General features: G+C 35.0%; 1 protein-coding gene and 4 non-coding genes across 5 annotated transcripts in view; all 5 read left to right on the top strand.

The window, feature by feature from the left end:
- The first annotated feature begins 1,530 nt into the window (after positions 1–1,530).
- Trnai-uau (transfer RNA isoleucine (anticodon UAU)) lies at positions 1,531–1,622 on the top strand. Its single transcript is given in 2 exon segments — positions 1,531–1,568; positions 1,587–1,622. It is a non-coding gene; the product is annotated as a tRNA-Ile (tRNA).
- A 4,483-nt stretch (positions 1,623–6,105) lies between these two features.
- Positions 6,106–6,197, top strand: Trnai-uau (transfer RNA isoleucine (anticodon UAU)). Its single transcript is given in 2 exon segments — positions 6,106–6,143; positions 6,162–6,197. It is a non-coding gene; the product is annotated as a tRNA-Ile (tRNA).
- Positions 6,198–7,082: 885 nt separating this feature from the next.
- Positions 7,083–7,174, top strand: Trnai-uau (transfer RNA isoleucine (anticodon UAU)). The gene is given in 2 exon segments: positions 7,083–7,120; positions 7,139–7,174. It is a non-coding gene; the product is annotated as a tRNA-Ile (tRNA).
- A 2,236-nt stretch (positions 7,175–9,410) lies between these two features.
- Positions 9,411–9,502, top strand: Trnai-uau (transfer RNA isoleucine (anticodon UAU)). Its single transcript is given in 2 exon segments — positions 9,411–9,448; positions 9,467–9,502. It is a non-coding gene; the product is annotated as a tRNA-Ile (tRNA).
- A 1,290-nt stretch (positions 9,503–10,792) lies between these two features.
- Positions 10,793–19,578, top strand: part of LOC133321905 (uncharacterized) — a gene marked incomplete at its 5' end in the record, with an annotated part of 38,581 nt that continues 29,795 nt past the window's right edge. Inside the window, 6 exons of the mRNA XM_061530977.1 lie at positions 10,793–11,156; positions 11,220–11,430; positions 12,428–13,260; positions 13,331–13,532; positions 13,601–13,874; positions 13,936–14,727. Of these exons, the coding sequence (XP_061386961.1) occupies positions 10,793–11,156; positions 11,220–11,430; positions 12,428–13,260; positions 13,331–13,532; positions 13,601–13,874; positions 13,936–14,727 (2,676 nt within the window). The remainder of the gene's footprint in view (positions 11,157–11,219; positions 11,431–12,427; positions 13,261–13,330; positions 13,533–13,600; positions 13,875–13,935; positions 14,728–19,578) is intronic.

Raw genomic sequence — 19,578 nt, 5'->3', positions numbered from 1 at the left:
TTCGATATTTTTTCTGGTTCTATGCACCTTTCCTAACCGAAGTAGCTCTAATTTGGTATTTTGGGTCCATAGTAAGTAAGTAATTTCTTTGGGGGGAAATACAACTCCCATATATTGATCTCTCCCTTATTTTAGGTATTGTGATGATTCATGGCGCATTTTCCTAATGAAGTGGCAGTAATTTCATATTCTAAGTCCCTTGTGAACAAAAGATTTAGGCAAAGTATATATCCTTATTTTGTTACGGGCTCCATATAAAAGTCCCGTCCAATTGTTGGTATTTTTATGGTTCTCTGAGATTTTTTCTACCGAAGTGTTTTCATGGTCCTACGCATATTTTCCATCCGAACTGCCTGTAAATAAGCATTTCGCGCTCTTCAAGTCTGAGGTTTTACATACCCCCCCATAAAAGATTAGACCTCAGTTTAGGTATTTTCATGGTCCTCTGCACATTTTTCAACCGATGTAAGTTGGAATTTCGGATTTATAGTTGGCATAAAACTTCTTGGGAAAATATGTATATGTATAGCCCTCAAATAAAGTCCGGTCGCATTCTAACTTTATCCATAGACCTCGGTGCATCTGGTGGAACTCCAGACATATTTCAATAGTTCAGAATTATATCATTAAGGAATCCATATACTTAGTAAAATGTACGACTGTAACCCTGATGTATATATCTAAAATAATTTTTAAATATTTTAAAATCCGCAATTCCAGATCTGACAGATGTATTAAAATATTTTTAATATCTAATTCAAACCTCTAATAGACCCTTAAACTCTAAGAATATTTAAAAATACTACAATTATACGCCCGAGGTATCTGTAAACATATTTAAAAATTCACAATTACAGCTCTGACAAATATCTTAAAATATGTATATTGAACGTAAAGAGCAAAGCTCTGATGGATGATGAGAGGCCTTTCAAAAAATATTCAAATTATATTATTTAAACATGTCTCAATTATAGCTCTGACGCACCTCTAACAATATTTTACATTACAGTCCTAAAAATTGTTTAAATATCCAGTCCTAACCCTTGATATACACTTAAAAATATTCAAATTAATTATGAAAAAGTCAAAGCCTATGGTTCATTACAATTTTGTTTGATTGTAAATTCTTCGATGACATATTTAAATATATCCGAATATCTAATTAATGAACTTTCTTCAATGATTCACATTATTAATTAATTATGAATGTGAATGACTGACTGAGTAAATGAATGAATGTGAATGAAACCAATCTGACCCAATTCCCAAGCTTTCCGATCTCCCCCCATTCATCAACATTAGAATCAACCACTTGTTGTTGCTGATTATTGCTGATGTTGTCGCTTCCTCACTTTTATTGTTTGTTTGTGTGTTGTTGTCATCGACGACGCGTCGTCGTCTTTTTTTGCAAAATCTAAAAATAAAACTTTTATGTGTTGTTGTTGTCGCTGCTACTGCGATTTTGTATTGTAGTTGTTGTTGTTGCTGTAGCATAGCTTTTTCTAAGCTTTTGGCAAAAATCTGTTAAGCGCTCCAGTGGCGCAATTGGTTAGCGCACGGTACTTATAATCAGTAACTTGTGAGCAATGCCGGGGTTGTGAGTTCGAGCCTCACCTGGAGCAGTTGGAGTTTTTTATTTGTGGAAAAAAAATATTCCTCGGATAGTCAAGTGAAAGATTTGATTTCATCTTCATCACACATAATGTACTTTCTTTCTAATGTAGAGCAAATAATTGAAAGATAACAGAATATAAAAGTTTGATAATCATAGATGATGATTAGCAAATATGCGATAGGTGGGGGAAGCCCCAAGTAAAGCGGGGCCGGGGGGACGGCAATTCAATAATGGTAAATAATATTGAGTCATCTAGAAAGTAATGTAAAGATAACAAATCGCATTTGTTGATGGGGGACTGTATACCAGATACGTGCGTACGGTGCCGTTGTTTGTGCATGTTCGATAAGAAATCGCAATGGATGATTTTCTGCAAACACCTGGAAGGTTTGTGTGACGAATTAGTTATAGAACAGCAGCTGTGCAATAAAAAATAGCACAGTACATATGAAAGCAATAACACAAATGCCCTAATCGGTCGCGCTCACCTGATGTCTTGGGGTATATATTTTCAAAAAATCGAAAATCGAACAGAACTGTTTTTCAAGATGATTTGTATACTCTAAGAAAACGCAGGTTGGAATATAACCCGAAAATGGTCTTGTCATTTCCACCTTTGACTACTTTGAAGAAGTTTTGTACTTACAAAGAGCCTGAAATGCAAATTTACAGTTAGTTCGGTTGGAAAATTGATTTAGGGTCATAAAAATGCTTAAAATATGCAAACCCTTTATATGTAGGCTGTGTCGAAACATTGACCCATATTTAAAATGTTATGCGATGAAAATGTTTAACCCATTATAAACCTAGAAAAATAAGTCACAAGGCTTTCTGCTTGAAAATGCGGATACAACCTTGAATGGGAGCATATGAATACGGATATGGAATTATGTGAAATGTGGGTTTCGTGCTTTGGTTTCCGTTCAGGAATTTTTGATGTTAAAGATGCACCACGCACAGGTAGGCCGGTCGTCAAAAATGTCGGCAAAATCGAAGAAATGATCGATGTTGACCGGCATGTTAGCAGTCGTAACATCGCACAGGAGCTAAAAAACGACCATTAAACAGTTTTAAACCATTTACTAAAAAAATATATAATAAAAATGGATTATTTTTCCGCAACCTAATATTATCCTCAATGCCAAATTGCAGTAACTTCGGATGTACTGTCCGTCAAAACAAGGACATATAATGATTTTTTTCTAAGAAGACTTTACTTTATGCCAAATTATAGCCACTTCGGAAAAGGGGAAATGCGAATAGCATAATGAAAAGACCCAAATGATTCGGGACCGTTTTATGAGGGCTATGCCAAAATATACACTGAATATTTAAAAATATTAAACTGTCGAAATATATTACATACTTACAAATATGAAGTACCTCTAAAATGTTTAAAATCCACGATAACAACTCTGATGGTCTTCTAACAACATTAAAAAATGTTTAAAATATTTTAAAATTCACAAGTCTGATGGACCTCCTAAGATGTTTTTAATATCCACCACCAAAATCTGATTGATCCTTAAAAATATTCAAATTAATTGACGATTACACCTCTGACAGACAGCCTGTAAAAATATTTAAAATCCACAATTAAAACTCTGAACGATCTCAAAAATATGTTAAATGTCCCTCTTTCAGATGGACCCTAAAAATTCAAGATTACCCTCTGATAGACCTCTAAAAATTCTAATAAAATCTCCAATCGATCACTAAAATATTTAAAATAAGCTCTAATTCTAATTAATGGATTTCTGATAAAATTCTAAAAATAATAGTTAATGTTTCGACGGAACTCTAAATAATAAAGATAAAAATATAAAATATTTAAAAAATCCACGAATATAGCATTGACGAATCTCTAAAAATGATTAATAATCGCTCCAGCGAAAAATTCTACGATTGTCGCTTTGATTATGATCTAAAAATCAACATCTACCCTCTGAGGTATCTTTAAAAATATTCAATTTTCTATATTTTTTGCTCTAATGGACCTGTAAAATATTTAAAAATTCAAGGGTTTCATCTCCGATGGTCCTTGTAATATACTTTTAAATTTCACGATTATAACTCTAATGCTCCTCCAAAAATATTTAAAAACCATGGATCTCTTAAAATATGTAAGAAACATTTTGTAAAAATATAGACTTAAAAATAATTAAAAATTCGTAAATTATATACAAAATTCACCTCTAATCTCTGATGGACCTCTAACAAATATAAAATCCACCTCTAACCTCTGGTGGGCCCTTTAAAATATTTCAAATAATTATACCTATAAGAGATTTGGAATATAAAATTTTAGATTAGATGCCAGGTCCACATTCATAGCTGCGATGGGGCTTAAGAAATGTTACTTGAAAAATCTACGTATGTATATATTTCAGATGGGCATCCACAAATATTATTTAAAAAAAACACGTCTGTAGCTCCGCTGGGTCTCTACAAATACATTTTCAGATCCCTGTTAATAGCTATGAGTAGTTTATTAAATATTATGGCCCCCAAAAATTTTATTTTAAAATTAAACTTTATAGATCTGATAGGTATTTCAAATGACGGTACAAATATCCACGTTTATAGCTTAGATGGACCTCTAAAAATATATTTTAAAACCCCACACTAAATCCATTATATCTAATTTTTCCCCATCTTTAAAGCTCTTTTAAGGGAACCCCCCCCCCCAATTCTCGATTTTTTATTTTTAAGATTTTAAATGGGCTGGTAAATGAATACCAATGCTTGTTAAGGTTTGTAACTTGGCACATATATATTTGAAGATTTAAAAAGGAAGAAAAATAATTTACAAAAATTTGTTGTTGTTTTTTTGGGTGCAAAGAAAAGTCCACATTTTCGATGGCGGGCATGATAACTCCTCACTGGAACATCGGAATCCGAAAATTCCAACTGTGTTAGAAAGAGGACTAAAATTAACAAAATGGTGGACCTTTGACCTTTATCTTAGTTCATACGAGAGCTATACACTCTCAGAGAAACGCTGCAAAATTTGGAACCGATTGGATTATTGGTTTTTGAGTTATCGTGCCCGCCAGCAACGTACATTTCGGGGGGGGCCCGGTAGTACAAAATCAAAAAATTCGCTGTTGCAAACATAAATTTACTGTGAAAAAAATTCATTTCGGGGGGGGGGGGGGGTTGGGTCCCGGGCCCCCCGGGCCGCCCCCCTGCGTACGTCCCTGGTGCCCGCCATTCACAAAAAAATGTTTAGAGTAAAACGCGTTTAAAGTTTGAGAAGCCCTTTAGCCGTCACTTAATGTTGATATAATAAATCGGATATATCTTCAAGACTTCTTGAGATTTTCACTTGAAATTTTGTAGAGACATTCCTTAATCAGTGTAGATTCGAATTATATCAACAAAAATTTTGACACCGAGAATGGGGGGTCCCCTTAAAGCTAAATATTAGTTTAAATAGGGTGAGCTTTGAGCTCTGACGAGGCTCGAAAAATATGATATAAATTAAAAGTTCTTTATGGATTTTCTAAAATGTTATCTGATGGGCCTCTATAAATACTATATTTCATTGGAAAATTCCAAATTATTGTTCTCAATTATGCCTCAAATTTATTATACAAGATTTATTCCGCATATTTTTTGTCAACCATAAAACTACCTCTTAGAATCTGTTCATAACAATAGTTATTCATTCAATTTGCGTAAGGAGAATGTGCGTAATTTAGAAATAAATCGAATACTTGACTGAGGTCATTGTAACGCTTATTTGGTTGGTAGATGGACGATGGATTTGTTGGCTTAAAGCCAACAATTAGTTCAGAACAAACTTCAAAACGGTTTGGTTTTGTTTGCTTCGGTTTGGGTGTCAATTAAAATTCGTAACAAGTTCTCTCGCAAGTGAGCAAGCAGTGTGATTGTTACTATTATGAATAAATTATTCATCAATATGCAGTGATTGTTAAAGCCATTGTTATACATACATAAATATATTCAGCACAAAATAATAAATAAACAATTTGGTTTGTTTGAACAGTAGAACCTAAAAAATAGGTCGCATGTTTTCTAATGGTTATTTATTTGCTGTAATATTTCCTTAATTTTTCATTATACTCGGATCTTGATTTAATATTCATTTATTTATTTAATTTATATTCGAAATCCTCATATTTTGGCCATTCTGTATTCACTTCCATTCTCCCCACAATACCCAACCCATTAAAACCACAATGGCAACGCCACAGACATAGCTTTATCACAATTTTGTTTCATTTTTCTCTCTTGCCACACAGCCACCCTCTTTCTGTTGTTATTGTTTCTGATAACATGCACGTTCTGTTTGTCATTTCATTCTCAACATGTTCGTCTTGGTTGTCGTTTCATTTCATTTTTGTTTCTCTTGTTTCATTTCCAATAAATACAATTTTGTTTTGATTCGCTGAAATGTTCTAGACGTGTTTGCATGTGTGTCGACACTACATTCATGTGCGATATTTGGCAGCGCCCCTCTTATAGCTCCTGTGGCGCAATTGGTTAGCGCACGGTACTTATAATCAGTAACTTGTGAGCAATGCCGGGGTTGTGAGTTCGAGCCTCACCTGGAGCAGTGGTTGTTTTTTGGTAGTTCGATTAATTTAATAAAAAATAAATAATATTTGTTAAAGTGCAAACTTCTGGATGATAGAATTTTGAGAATATTAAGCAATTCGAGAAGAAAGCTAAGTGTATGGGAGAAATATAATGTCTATACTATAGACTCTATAGCCGTACTGACATTTATATTACTCCTAGGATGTTTTGTATTGCAAATGGGGTATATCGATCCCAAATTATTTTGGTATTTCGAAGGTATTTGCCGAATTCTCTAACAGGAATTTTGACGATGACAAAATTAACAATACAGGTCGGGTGTTTACATAGGCCCCATCTGAAGGTCCTGTTGAATTTTCGATCTTTTGAGCAGGATTGGATCGATAATCCCCATTTTCGAACTTAATTTAAGTTTACAAAAATTATTAACATATGTGAAAGTTTGGAGATATCGTGCCCACCAGCCAGATCACAGATTCTAGTTTCAGCAAACTATATACACCTCATTACGTTTACATTTTAAATATAAATTGTTATAATTGCCACTATGATAATTGTCTAAAAATAATAATTTTCTCGAATATTTTTTTTTTAATTCTGAAGTGATTTCCCAATTATTTATCTACATTCACCCAAAAATAAATACCCTTTCCCCACAAACAGTGGTAACATTCAATATTTCTTTGTCAACTAACAACAGCACAACAAACTATTTTGCTGTTCACCATTATCTTGTTTCGTTTTCTTGCCAAATGGTTTCACTTCCACCGTTTCGCATCCATGTTCTTAATACAGCCCAGTGAGTGTGGCTGTATGTGTGCGTGTGTGTATTTGCACATCGCTATGTTTGCAGTTGGTTGGCTCTGTTTCATGTAGGCTATTTGACAGCAACTGGGCAAGCGCTCCAGTGGCGCAATTGGTTAGCGCACGGTACTTATAATCAGTAACTTGTGAGCAATGCCGGGGTTGTGAGTTCGAGCCTCACCTGGAGCAGTTGACTTTTTGCAAAATAATGTTTATATTATTTTTTATTTTTTTTTATTATTTTATAATAATTATAAAATCAGAAAATGTTAAAAAATAATATAAAAAAATACAATATATACAAAAATACAATAGAAAATGTTGTATAATAAAAAACTGTAAAAAATTAATTAGTTATAAATATAGAAGAAAAATAAACATTAAAAATTAATAAGCTAAACCAGAATGTTTTTGTTATAATTTTTGATTAAAAAATATATATTTTTTTAATGAACACATATATTATATAATTTTGATTAAAGATTTTTTTTAAATGAACGTTTTTTCATCTTTATTTACCTTGTAATTGAAGTCAAATTACAATTTAATGGCCAATTTATATATAATTACAAGAAATCCACCTTAAAATTTTATTTTAAGGTGGATTCCTTAAAATCCAATTTAAAATTTTATTTTAATATATTTTAAAATTTTATTTTAAAATAGTCGGTCGGGACCGAACATATGATACCCTACACAACTTCCACGAAAATCTAACTTTCTGTGTGAACTTGGGCAATATTCCCCGATGTTTGCATCCTCTTGACCGACAAGAGGTCAACAAATATTACTAAAATTCAGTAAAGCCCTTCTAATTACTTGTTCAGATTCCCTTCACCGTGGGTTGTGTTATAATGTTGGGCTTTCAACTGTGGCCTATAGATCGACTCGAAAAAAATACAAAAAATTACGTTTTCTGTCCACTTCATCCCAAAATTATTGTTTGATCATCACCGAAAATTATAGGCATTCTCCTTGACCATACCTGGATCCTCAAGGAAAATTTCAAAGCGATGAGCGCTATATTTCCGCCCCTCTATTGTGGTAATGTGTTACTACATAATATATGAATACGTAGGCACCTGTAAATATTTAAATTTAACTCCCACATCCGAGTACATACGACAATATAATTGGTATCAATTTAAAGGTCAACCACTCCTCTTGGATATACTATCAACTTCTCGGGGGTAACTTCTTCAAATTTTATAATTTTTCACACAAAAGTCAGGATCCATTTGATCCGCTAAATATTGACCGATCTTTATCAAAACAGGCATGCTTATTCTTTGGCCCGATCCCCTTCTCGAAGTAAAAATTTGTGAAGTTTGGGCCATAATTGCGGAGCGACCTCTGGAGCGACTAGAAAATCACACAAAAATAAAGTTTTTGGTAAATTACAACCCCTAATATTAACCGACCTTTTCAAAAAAAATAGGGGTCTTCATTGGGCAGAACCCATCCTACATGCAAAATTTCATGAAGATTGGTCCATAACTGTGGCCTGTATCGTGTTTACAAATTATAAGGGACAGACGGACGGACACACATGTCTAGATCCACTCAGCTATTCGAGATATGACGATTGGTATACTTAAAGGTGGGTCTAGGACCAATATTTCGCGGCGTTACAAACTCTTGTGGTTGCACAATGCTATAATACCCTGACAACATTGTTATGTAGGGTATAAAAATCTAGTCTTATAATGATAAAAATCCACGCCTTTTAATATTCATTTAAAATTATTGCAAATAAAGAACATCCCCTAAAAAACCACTCTAAAAGTTGAGATTGGCCTATACAAATCAATTTCAAAGAGATCAAATGAATCTCTAATAATATAATATTAAATAAAAACATTAATTTTTTTATTCTAAAACTAGCAGAACCGGCAAAAGTTGTTTTGCCCTATCAGAATTGCATCAATTTAGCACCTAATCTCTAATCGGGTAAAACGCAAAGAAACTATATAGCGCGCCATCTGTGGACGAACTTAAAATTAGACAGAAACACTCCTCACGCCCCATAGAGAAAATACATAACATTTTGTCAAAATCGGTGCAGTAGTTCCTGAGTTACGTTGCAAGAAAACAAAAAAAAACTAAATATTGCGCCATCTGTCGGATGAACTTCAAACTACACAGAAACACTCCTCACGCCCCATAGTGCCTGTACATACAATTTGGTCAACATCTGTGCAATTGTTTTTGAGTTTAGCAATCACGAATTTCCTATTCCTATTTTTTATTATTACTCGATTTATTTTTTTTTTATTTTCTTTTGACATTTTTTATTTCATTAATACGAACATAATTTTCATTCACAAAAAATACGAATTTCAAAATCCTTATTGTATTTAATCCTGGATTCAATTGAATTTCAAGGCCGATCACCGCTTAACATTTAGCTGCTGCTAAATCAACAGCTCCTGTGGCGCAATTGGTTAGCGCACGGTACTTATAATCAGTAACTTGTGAGCAATGCCGGGGTTGTGAGTTCGAGCCTCACCTGGAGCAGTGGTTGTTTTTTTGCAAATATTTTTTTATTTATTTTTTAAAAACATGAAATTAAACACCATCAATGATAATAATGCACACAAATTTGCATATAAATTCCAATTAACCCTTTCAAAATAATTACGAAGCTAACATAAAGACACATGGGTGTATTTTCACATGTGCTGCATGAACTTCGTGGAATTTGAGAAGGGTGGAATTTCTGTATATTATACATATATACATAAATATGTATTTATGTATGAAATTGGAATTCCTTCTTTCCATTGTGCGATGTGCTAATTTTCTATTGGGATTCACATGCATTATGCACCTCAGGTGTTCACTTCGCGCAACCACCACCAACCATCTTTCTCAATTGTGTCTTACACCATTTGCAAGATGACGATGATGTGATGGGTGCCAAAAAAGTGAAGTGTATGCAAATTGGTTTTTTTGAACATTTGTTGAATTGTCTGTCTTGAAATTATTAATGCAATTTTCAATGATGAATTAAAAAAAAAGAGAAGTAACAAAAGGCGATAGATAATCTAAAAAATTGTGAGTCTCCTATAACCTATAATTTATCTACAAAATGGCTAGTAAATACGCCCTATAATATTGATTGAAATCCTATTTAAAGCAATTAAAACATATTTAAAAAAATATGCCTTATTGAAAAAAAAATAAATTTAAAGAAATCCATTATTAATAAAAAAATATTTTTCAATAAAAAATATTTTTAAAAAATCCAATATTATTGACAAAAATATTTTTATAAAATCCTTGCCTTTCAGTCTGTTTTTAAAAACAATCCTAATTATTTTGCTTAATTTTTGTAATAAAAAAGCTTTTCAAAGAAAATTTGGGAAACCTATTTGAAATTCAACCTTGCATTGAAAATTATTTCGTTGCACTTGATACAATATCGTTACAATATTACTTGCATTCCGATGTTATGTAAATTAATAGCTACTTAATATTACCAAAAAGCCTACCTTGGCATGCAAACTATCAGGCATTAGAGCATTTCATGTTGTTCCAAAAGTTTTAATGGCCATGACTAAATGTCATGGATCATTAACAATCGATCATTAATTGGTAATTTCCGTTAGAAAATGAATTACATAATTATGAAAAAATTACGATATTAAAAAAATAATAGGCCTAAGAAATTATTAAAATTTTTTTTTATAAAATTTTCAATACTTTCACTTTTTTTGGGATGTGTTAATTTACCAATTTTCTTTTGATTCATTTCAGGGCATGCCTTCATCAAACGTCAGCTCACCACGTGAATCGTCATCGACACAGGGTGGCGGTGGCAGTGCATCACAAGCCTCAACGACAACCGTACCAAAAGTCTTTCACAATACCCGCTGTACCCGCCATCACAAGGCTCACAGTCATTCGCCAAATCGTAACGGTAATGGTATGGCCATCGGAGCAGATATTGCCCATCACACACTGAACGGTCACAGTCACAATGGTCACGGCCACATTCATCATCTACCCAGTGCCGGACATCGAAAGAAAACGGAATCCGTATTATCGACAGATTCGGATATACGTTTCACGCGTCGGAAATTGGGTGATAGTCAGAAATGTGGTTGTGCTGTGATTGCAGGATTTCTAGTCGCTCTCTTGGTGGCTGGGGTATTTGTTTATGTGGGATGTAAGTGAAAATAGGAATTTATTATGGAAACAGATTTTTCAATTTGTTTTTTATTATTTTCAGATACCTATTTCAAACCGGAACCATTGTCTGATCGAATTTTCCGTGGCAAATTCCAAATATTAAATGACAAATGGTCAATGGACTTGGCAAATCAAAATTCCCAGAGATTCCAGCAAAAGTCAAGGGATTATAGGGAGCGTATTAATCTATTGGTGAGGCGTTCGGATCTACGAGAGGCTTACGAGGGTAGTGAAATATTGGCTTTAGATGGGTAAGTACTTCATTTGGTGGGAGTTAATGTTTCTTAGATAAAAAAAATATTATCTATGTTACTGAGATAATCCCGATGCATTATCTCTACTATTCAGACATAAATAGGCATTTTTATCTACGCTTTTTATATGACAGATACACTATATATGTACTATAGATAATGTAAATAATTGTTTATGTTATATACGTACCATAGATAATTTTAGTATAAAGTAAATAAATTATCTATCACTAAGACAGTGTAGATATTATATCTAAAATATTTAGATAATATAGATACAACATTTGGGTTATTTAGATAACTCAGATACATTATTTATGTAATTTAGTTCACGTAGAAACTTTAGTCACTTATTAAGATAACGTAGATTAATGATCTACGTTATTTAGATGACGTATGTATATACATTATATACGTTATTTAGGTACCGTAGATACATTATCTACGTTATTTAGGTAATGTAGATACATTATCTACGTCATTTAGGTAATGTAGAGACATTATCTAAGTTATTTAGATAACGTAGATACATTATCTACATCATTTCGATAATGTAGATACCTTATCTAGGTTATTTAGATAACGTAGATGCATTATCTACGTTATTTAGGTAATGTAGATACATTATCTACGTTATTTAGATAATGTAGATACATTATCTAAGTTATTTAGGTAATGTAGAGACATTATCTAAGTTTTTTAGATTACGTAGATACATTATCTGCATCATTCAGATAACGTAAATACATTATCTACATCATATAGATAACGTAGATACATTATCTAGGTTATTTAGATAACGTAGACACATTATCTACATTATTTAGATGTTGTAGATGCATTATCTACGTTATTTAGATACATTATGTACGTTATATAGATACATAATCTACGTCATTTAGATAACCTAGATACATTATCTCCGATATTAAGATAACGTGAAAAATTAGATACTTTACCTGTGCCCATTTTAATCGTTTCCTGAATTTTTCAGTTTCGAGGATAAAAGTGATATTCTGGTCCATTTCAATATGGTCTTCGATCCCTATGCTGGCCTGGTGAATACCGCCGATCTTCTAGCCCTATTTGGTGAAGAGTTTAACAGTCCAAATCCCCGGTATTTTGCCAATATAACCGTCGATCCCCAGTCATTGATGATAAAAGAAGTTACGGGTCTAATTGAAGAGCCAATTATGTCCTCGTCCCCCTTGGGTGGTGATGATGAGACCACTGAGATTATAACCACCACTCCTCGGCAACCCAGACGTTGTGAACCTCTAAAATTGAACTATTGCCGGTCGATTGGTTACAACATTACCACTTATCCCAATCTGTTAGGACACACCTCCTTCGAAGAAGTCCAGGCCGATGTTATCGCATTTCGTGAATTGGTAGATGCCGAATGTTTCCGTGAGGCATTTGACTTCGTGTGCCGTCTGCTGCAACCGCCCTGTGAGGGACAAATAAATGTGGAACCCTCACCGGGTATTATGTGTCGGGAATATTGTGAACAGTTTATGCGAGGATGTGGCAATCGGTTGCCAAAACGGTTCCAGAAATATTTCGATTGTGAAAAATTCCCAGAATCGACGGGTATACAGTCGTGTCATCATAAGCCCCGCTGTGCCAGTGATATGCAAATGAATGCCCATAGTCCACGTTTGTGTGATGGTGTTGCCGATTGTCCAGATCTGTCAGATGAAAGGACCTGCTCCTTCTGTACGAGTAATTCATTGTATTGTGGTCGTGGTAGAGCCTGTGTGCCACGCAAGGCTCGATGTGATGGCAAGGCTGATTGTCCAGATGGTTCGGATGAAAAGGATTGTCGTAAGTTCGGGAAAAATAAATCTACTTCGAATTTTATAATTAAAAACAAAACTCTACTCTCTCTTTTCAGTGTCCATTGCCCCCTTGGCCTCAGAATTAATAGATCCTGAACCCGTGGTGCCTTATTTGCCAAGATTCCATCCTGAAGGTTATGCTGTGTTTTCGGAAAAGGGTTCCGTCGGCAAACTGTGTGCTGAAGGCTTAGAAGGTGATAGCAAATTGGTGGTTAGACAAACTGTGGCCGAATCTCTGTGTAAATCTTTGGGCTATGAGTAAGTCCGCATTTTGAAAATTATTTCAAATCGGAATTAAAAAAAAAAACAATCCTCTCCTTTTACAGATCTGTAGAAATTTTCGATGTGGTTACGGATACAGAAAACATCAATGATTATGTGAGGGTATTGGATCCGCATGCTCCTGAAATTTCCTTTGTTCGTACCCATTGTCCCCGCCGCCAAGTACTCTATGTAGGCTGTGGCGAGCTGCAGTGTGGCATACAATCGGTATTGACGGGCAAACAACACCTTACCCTACCCAAAATGTCTTCGCCTGGAGATTGGCCTTGGTTGGCGGCTTTGTATCGTGAGGATATTCATGTGTGCGATGGTACTTTGGTAAGGAATTACATTTCAAAAAACCCCGTATTTCTTAAAATCAAAATTTCCCACTCTTCAGATCTCCCCCGATTGGGTTCTCACCACTGAATCGTGTTTCCAAGGCCAGCCAAGAGCAACCTGGATGGCCGTTTTCGGTTCAGTACGTCTAGCATCCAAGGCTCCATGGACTCAACGTCGTCGAATAATTGGCATGATTAAGAGTCCCGTAGAAGGTTCCACCGCAGCTTTGATACGCCTCGAAACTCCTGTGGTGTTCTCGGATCATGTTCGTCCAATTTGCCTACCGGATGAACAACAACGTCGCCAAGAACAACAAATTCAACGACGTGCCTATGTTCCGAAAGCTGAACGCCTAGAGGGTAGAAGTGGTGAAGCCATAAAACTACTCGAACATGAGACCCAACAATATTTCGAATTACCCACAGTTACAACAAGCTCCGAATTGTCAGATTCTCAAGAAGACAATAACGATGAGGATGGTTCCTATGAAGCATCGGCATATAGAATGCCCCAGGCCGAATCATTAGTATCGGAAATTGAAGCAGCTGACTTTGATAGTTACCCTCTGCCAGAAAGTAATCCCCAAGTGCAATATTATGGTGTTAATCAAACGACTACCGCAACAACTCCGGTGGGTGTTGGTATGGGTCCTAAGGTTGTGGCGACATCAGCAGAACAACATCCCGAACAAATGTGGACAATGTGCAATACATTGGGTTGGTCACGGCAGCGTGATCATCTACAGCGAGTCCAGTTGAAAATCGGCGACATGGCGGCATGTGAAAATGTCTCAATCGCCACGGTGAATAGCATGTGCACGGAGGCGACATATCAGAAGCATGATTGCACGGTAAGTGGTGACACACGTGGTATTTGTTATATCCGGTTCGAGTTTGAAGTACTCGATGGAAGGCTTGAGTATTTGGTAGAAGAGGTTTTTCGATAAGAAGGTTTTTTCTTAAGTATTGAAGAGGCACAGCTGGAGAGAGTGGAAGGAACTGTATGGAGTAGGATATGATTAGAACTCCAATCGTTTCACTCCACGTGGTGACATACAAATTGTTGTTCCTCGCAGAAGTCAATTTTGATAATTATAAGAAAAAAGTAGAGTGGATATACGAGGACATAGCTGGAGATTATAAAACTGTTGGTAAGGAAATAGTTTATCCTCTGCGAACCCATAATTCCAGAAACAGTTCGAAAGTGGCAGTCATGTCACTATAACCCCACTGTTCCAGTGTTATGCAAATTAATGTCCATAGTCCACGTTTGTCAATGGTGTTGCCACTTGTCCAGATCTGTCAGATAAAACATACTGCACCAGCAGTAAAAAGTGTCGAAAATGGAGGCTATTCAAAAGGCGGACCTATATATTCTACTTTCATTACCAAACATGATAGTCGACATAGAATTTTACAGATTTTCCTTACATATATATTTGTTTGGATTCCCCGATGATTATTTCACATTTGTAGAGATTTTAGAAAAACAAATTGTACCCATTGTGGGCTCAAAGATCTAAATTATAGTCAAATTCGATTGAAAATTCACCCAAACACCTTAAAAATGTCAAAATTCCACCCTCTAACCAATTTACAAGCAATTCGATTGGAGAAAGAGAACTACAAGTACAGTCGAAATTTCATCTAATGATGTTTATGGGGTTGGCGGAATTGGTCACTATAAACGATATTAAATAAAGAAAATAATATTTTTTCCGGATTTATGGGTGATATGTCCTCCGACTGTATTATGAATTTCTTTCTAACCCTTCGTGCGCTTAAATTAATCCCTTCCAGATATAAAGCGAAGTTTTCATAAGGAAAACAGTTTAAGGTTCGAAAAATATTTTGATTTCTTATTTGACATAATTTCCATAATTTTACAAAATTGGCGCCCAACGTGAGAACCTTATGGTGTCTGTTTTGGGAATACTATGTTTTTATACACCCAGCCTTATGGCTAATTGGACCAAATCCGTTGTAGACAATTTGGAGTCGATATACAAATGTCCGTTCGTATGTCTGTTTGGTCGACTGGTGCGCAATTCTCCAACCGATTTAATCCAAATTTTGCACATCGTAATATTTCTTCCAAACTTAGTTAAAATTCGAAAATGTGGTCCATTGGTTCACTCCCAAAGAAAATTCTATTTTTCGATATTTATTTTTCGACTGTGTTATGAATTTCTTTATTACACTTCGTGCCCTTAAATTAATCCCCTCCAGGTATAATGCGATATAAGGAAAACAGTTTCATGTCCGAAAAATATTTTGATTCTGATTTCTTATTTGACATAATTTTCATTGTAACGTCCGCAATATTACAAAATTGGCGCCCAACGTGAGATCTTTATAGTGTCAGTTTTGGGAACACTATGTTTTCACTCCTTCGGGTACCTTTCCCTCAAAAATTCCTATATTAATAAAACCAATACCAGGCGAATGGAATGTCCGATTTGAACCAAATTTTGAACAACCTATTATCATTGCCAAGCCTAGATCAAGTCCGAAGATGGGACCCATTGGTCCCCTCGTTCAGGTACCACCCCCACAAAGGGTAAAAAGTTTATAAAACCAATATCAGGTGAACGGAATGTCCGATTTGAACAAAACTTTGCACAGCATAGATCAATTCCGAAGTTGGGACCCGTCGGCCCTCTTCTTCTGGTGCTTCCCCCACAATAATAAAGAAACCTGTGTGTAATTCCGAAGACCTTCGCAAACAAAGGCTGAGGATAAATATCTGTCGGCAACACCGACTGACACTTCTGTGTCGTTTTTGCTATGCCCCTCTGTCTGACTGTCTAAACTATGATAGAACCCGCAATATTTGTATATATGTATCTGTCCGAGTTTTGTTACTCCTATTAAAACTGAAACACCCAATATTTGGTTAGAAAATAGTTCTACCAAAATGTATCAATATTGGTCCACTTGTGAAGCTCAGAATTTCTGCGAGTTTGGGCACGTTTTTAACGAAAATGACTGTAATTTTGTATTTGAGATTCTCATTGGTTAGTACCAATCTACCTTTCATAAGGTATTTATATGGTACCAAGTTTCTGACTAACCCCAATATAACGCTACCCCCATTATTTGGTATTCCGTTTTTACACCCAATTGCCTCTAATTTGATATTTAGGGTTCTCATTGGGTGTCAAATCTTTCTACCAACTTTTTTCAATATTGATATAACAGCAGCTCCCAATTTTTGATATTTTGAGGATTTCGGCATGTTCCTGACCATATCCCGATTCTCTAACCTGGGAGTCTGCAGTTTGATATTTCCTTTTCATCTGGCAGTAACTTATTACGGCATACCGCACCCATAAGTCCCGATCTATTTTAGCTATTTTGTGTAGATCATACCAAATTTCGGTCCGGCCAGGTCAGCTTTATGACCCGAATGGGATGAAATTTTGTATCGCAGATACAGTGTACTAGATTGAAACGGAAAAAAACGTGTAGAAATCGGTTAAGATTTAGATATAGCTTCCATATATTATTCGCGAGATTTTATGTAAATGGTCCACTCAAAGACCATATACATATTGGTTCGATTTACACGAAATTTTGCATAGTCCATTGAATAGAGTCTAAAATGGTATATCCTGTTCTTGAACGACCGGAGATATCAATAGAAGACAAGTTTTTCAAGTACGGATTTTAATAACCTCCACCATAACTTTTCCAAAAGTTAGTCTAAATGATTCCTTACATTCAGTTATACTGAGTCTTCTTACTACTTAAGACCTGTAAAGTTATTTAGCCCACCAATTCGAAAAAAATATTTGTAAAGAATAAACTCAGTTGCAGAACCTACAACAATCTATTATATTTTTTTGTAAAAGCTGCAGGTTCGATTTACACAAAAATTTCAATAGTCTATTGAATAGTCCTAAATGACGTATCCTGCTCTTGCATGATCATGTTTTTTTTAAATCTTTCAAATACTTCAGTCGCCAACAAAAATAATGACGATGAAATCATTGTCGTCTTCCAGAAACTCAGATTATTAGAACAGCCAATTTTTTTAATTAGAGGGTTCTATTGAATACCTTACGAATAAAATAATACTTTTTACAGTGACGAGACGAAGATTCGATGATTAACTGAACATTAATGTAAACAACGGGAAGGGAATTCTAGAAGGCCCTTGTGGAAGTCTGAAGAACATGTGCAGACATTTAATACGTTTATAGAGCCTTAATCCTTAAGTCTTGAGATTTCTATCCATTAGCATGTAGGCGTTAATAAAACAGGTAGCCGGAGTATTCCTCATGGTTTAATACACTTGCTTGTTCTCGTAGTTCGCTATTAAATTTCCATTTAATCTCTGACCATGTTAAATCACTAAACAAACAGCCGGCAGGTAAAAAATAACACACACTTTGTTTCGTTTTCGATGTTTTATGAAATGTAAGGATTTCTTACAAAAATATATTTACATGTCTACATTTCACAGATATGATTTTGTTGTTGTTTGTTGTTTTTATCTCTAGGAGTATTGTACAGTTGAGTTTGTTGTTGGTATTTAAGACGAAATGATTAAATCTACAGGAACACTAGTTAATAATAATAATAATAAAAATAAAATACATAGTTGGCGTAGGACACACATTTCAAATCCTTATGGAACGTTTCACCACCCTCGTTGTAGTTGTTGTTGCTGTTTTCATGTGTTGTGATGAATTGTGGAACATTTTATAACGGTTTACAATGTTGCGTACATTATCCTGTTGGTGTGGGTTATCAGCACTTGTTGGATTTGTTTCTGGCCATTGACCAATGAAACAATTCTGTCGGCGCACGGGTGCAGCTTCGTTGTGAACATTTGTGGTTTCCTTTAATTTATTTGTCTTTTTGGATACCTGGAATGCTTGACGCTTTGGTTGATTGACTTCTTGGGGATTTTCTCGGGGTAATGGCAACAACATCGAGGCATCCAATCTAATGAAGAATAGTTTTTGTGGATTTGGGAATAGCAATATGAAGTATTCAAATATTTCCTTATCATATTTGGCACCATGTTCATCGTACAGCTGGATGGCGCTGCGTTGCAGGTGGGTCAAATCGAAGGTTTCCATAACTGAGGGGAGGGAAAAGAATTATTAATATTTTTTGTCAAACTCCATATGAACAGCAAATAACTTACCTTTATTGACCACATCTTCATAGGGTAATCCAGAATCACAAGTAATATTCCTGGTTAAACCTTTGTAGGAGACTTTTAGGGAATTTTTTGCTGTCATGTTGTTGATTGTTTATTTAAATTTATTTCGTTTTATTTATTTCTTTTTTCTGTTCTGTAAAGACAACTTCTGCTCTGCCTTCTGGCTTTGACGTTACTGTTTGATTGCTGTGGCAGAGGCTTCACTTTTATGTGGCTGGGTAAATTTCAAAGAGTACAAGCCGTTAGATGCTCATGCATTAACTCAAATGACTCATTCGAATGTTTATGTGCTATCTCTTTCCTCTTTAAATTCTCTGTTGTGTGTTTGTTTTTGTTCACAACGGAAGTCTGTGGCTCTCTTTCTCCCACTCTCTTTACTAAGGATATTGTTTTGTGTTTGGCGGCCGTTAAATGCAGTTCAACATATGATTCAAATTATCCTCTCTCGCTCTCCTCTTGTGGTAATATCACCCCTCCCTCTCTTGTTTTCTAGTTTTAGGTAATTTAAAATGCTTATCTGTTTTCT

Source organism: Musca vetustissima, unplaced genomic scaffold (genome assembly GCF_032173495.1).
Source record: "Musca vetustissima isolate MV318-11 ecotype Yass unplaced genomic scaffold, APGP_CSIRO_Mvet_v1 utg46116, whole genome shotgun sequence".
Lineage (NCBI taxonomy): Eukaryota > Metazoa > Arthropoda > Insecta > Diptera > Muscidae > Musca > Musca vetustissima.
The sequence above is the reverse complement of the archived record's forward strand: the minus strand, read 5'-3'. Positions and strand labels throughout refer to the sequence as shown.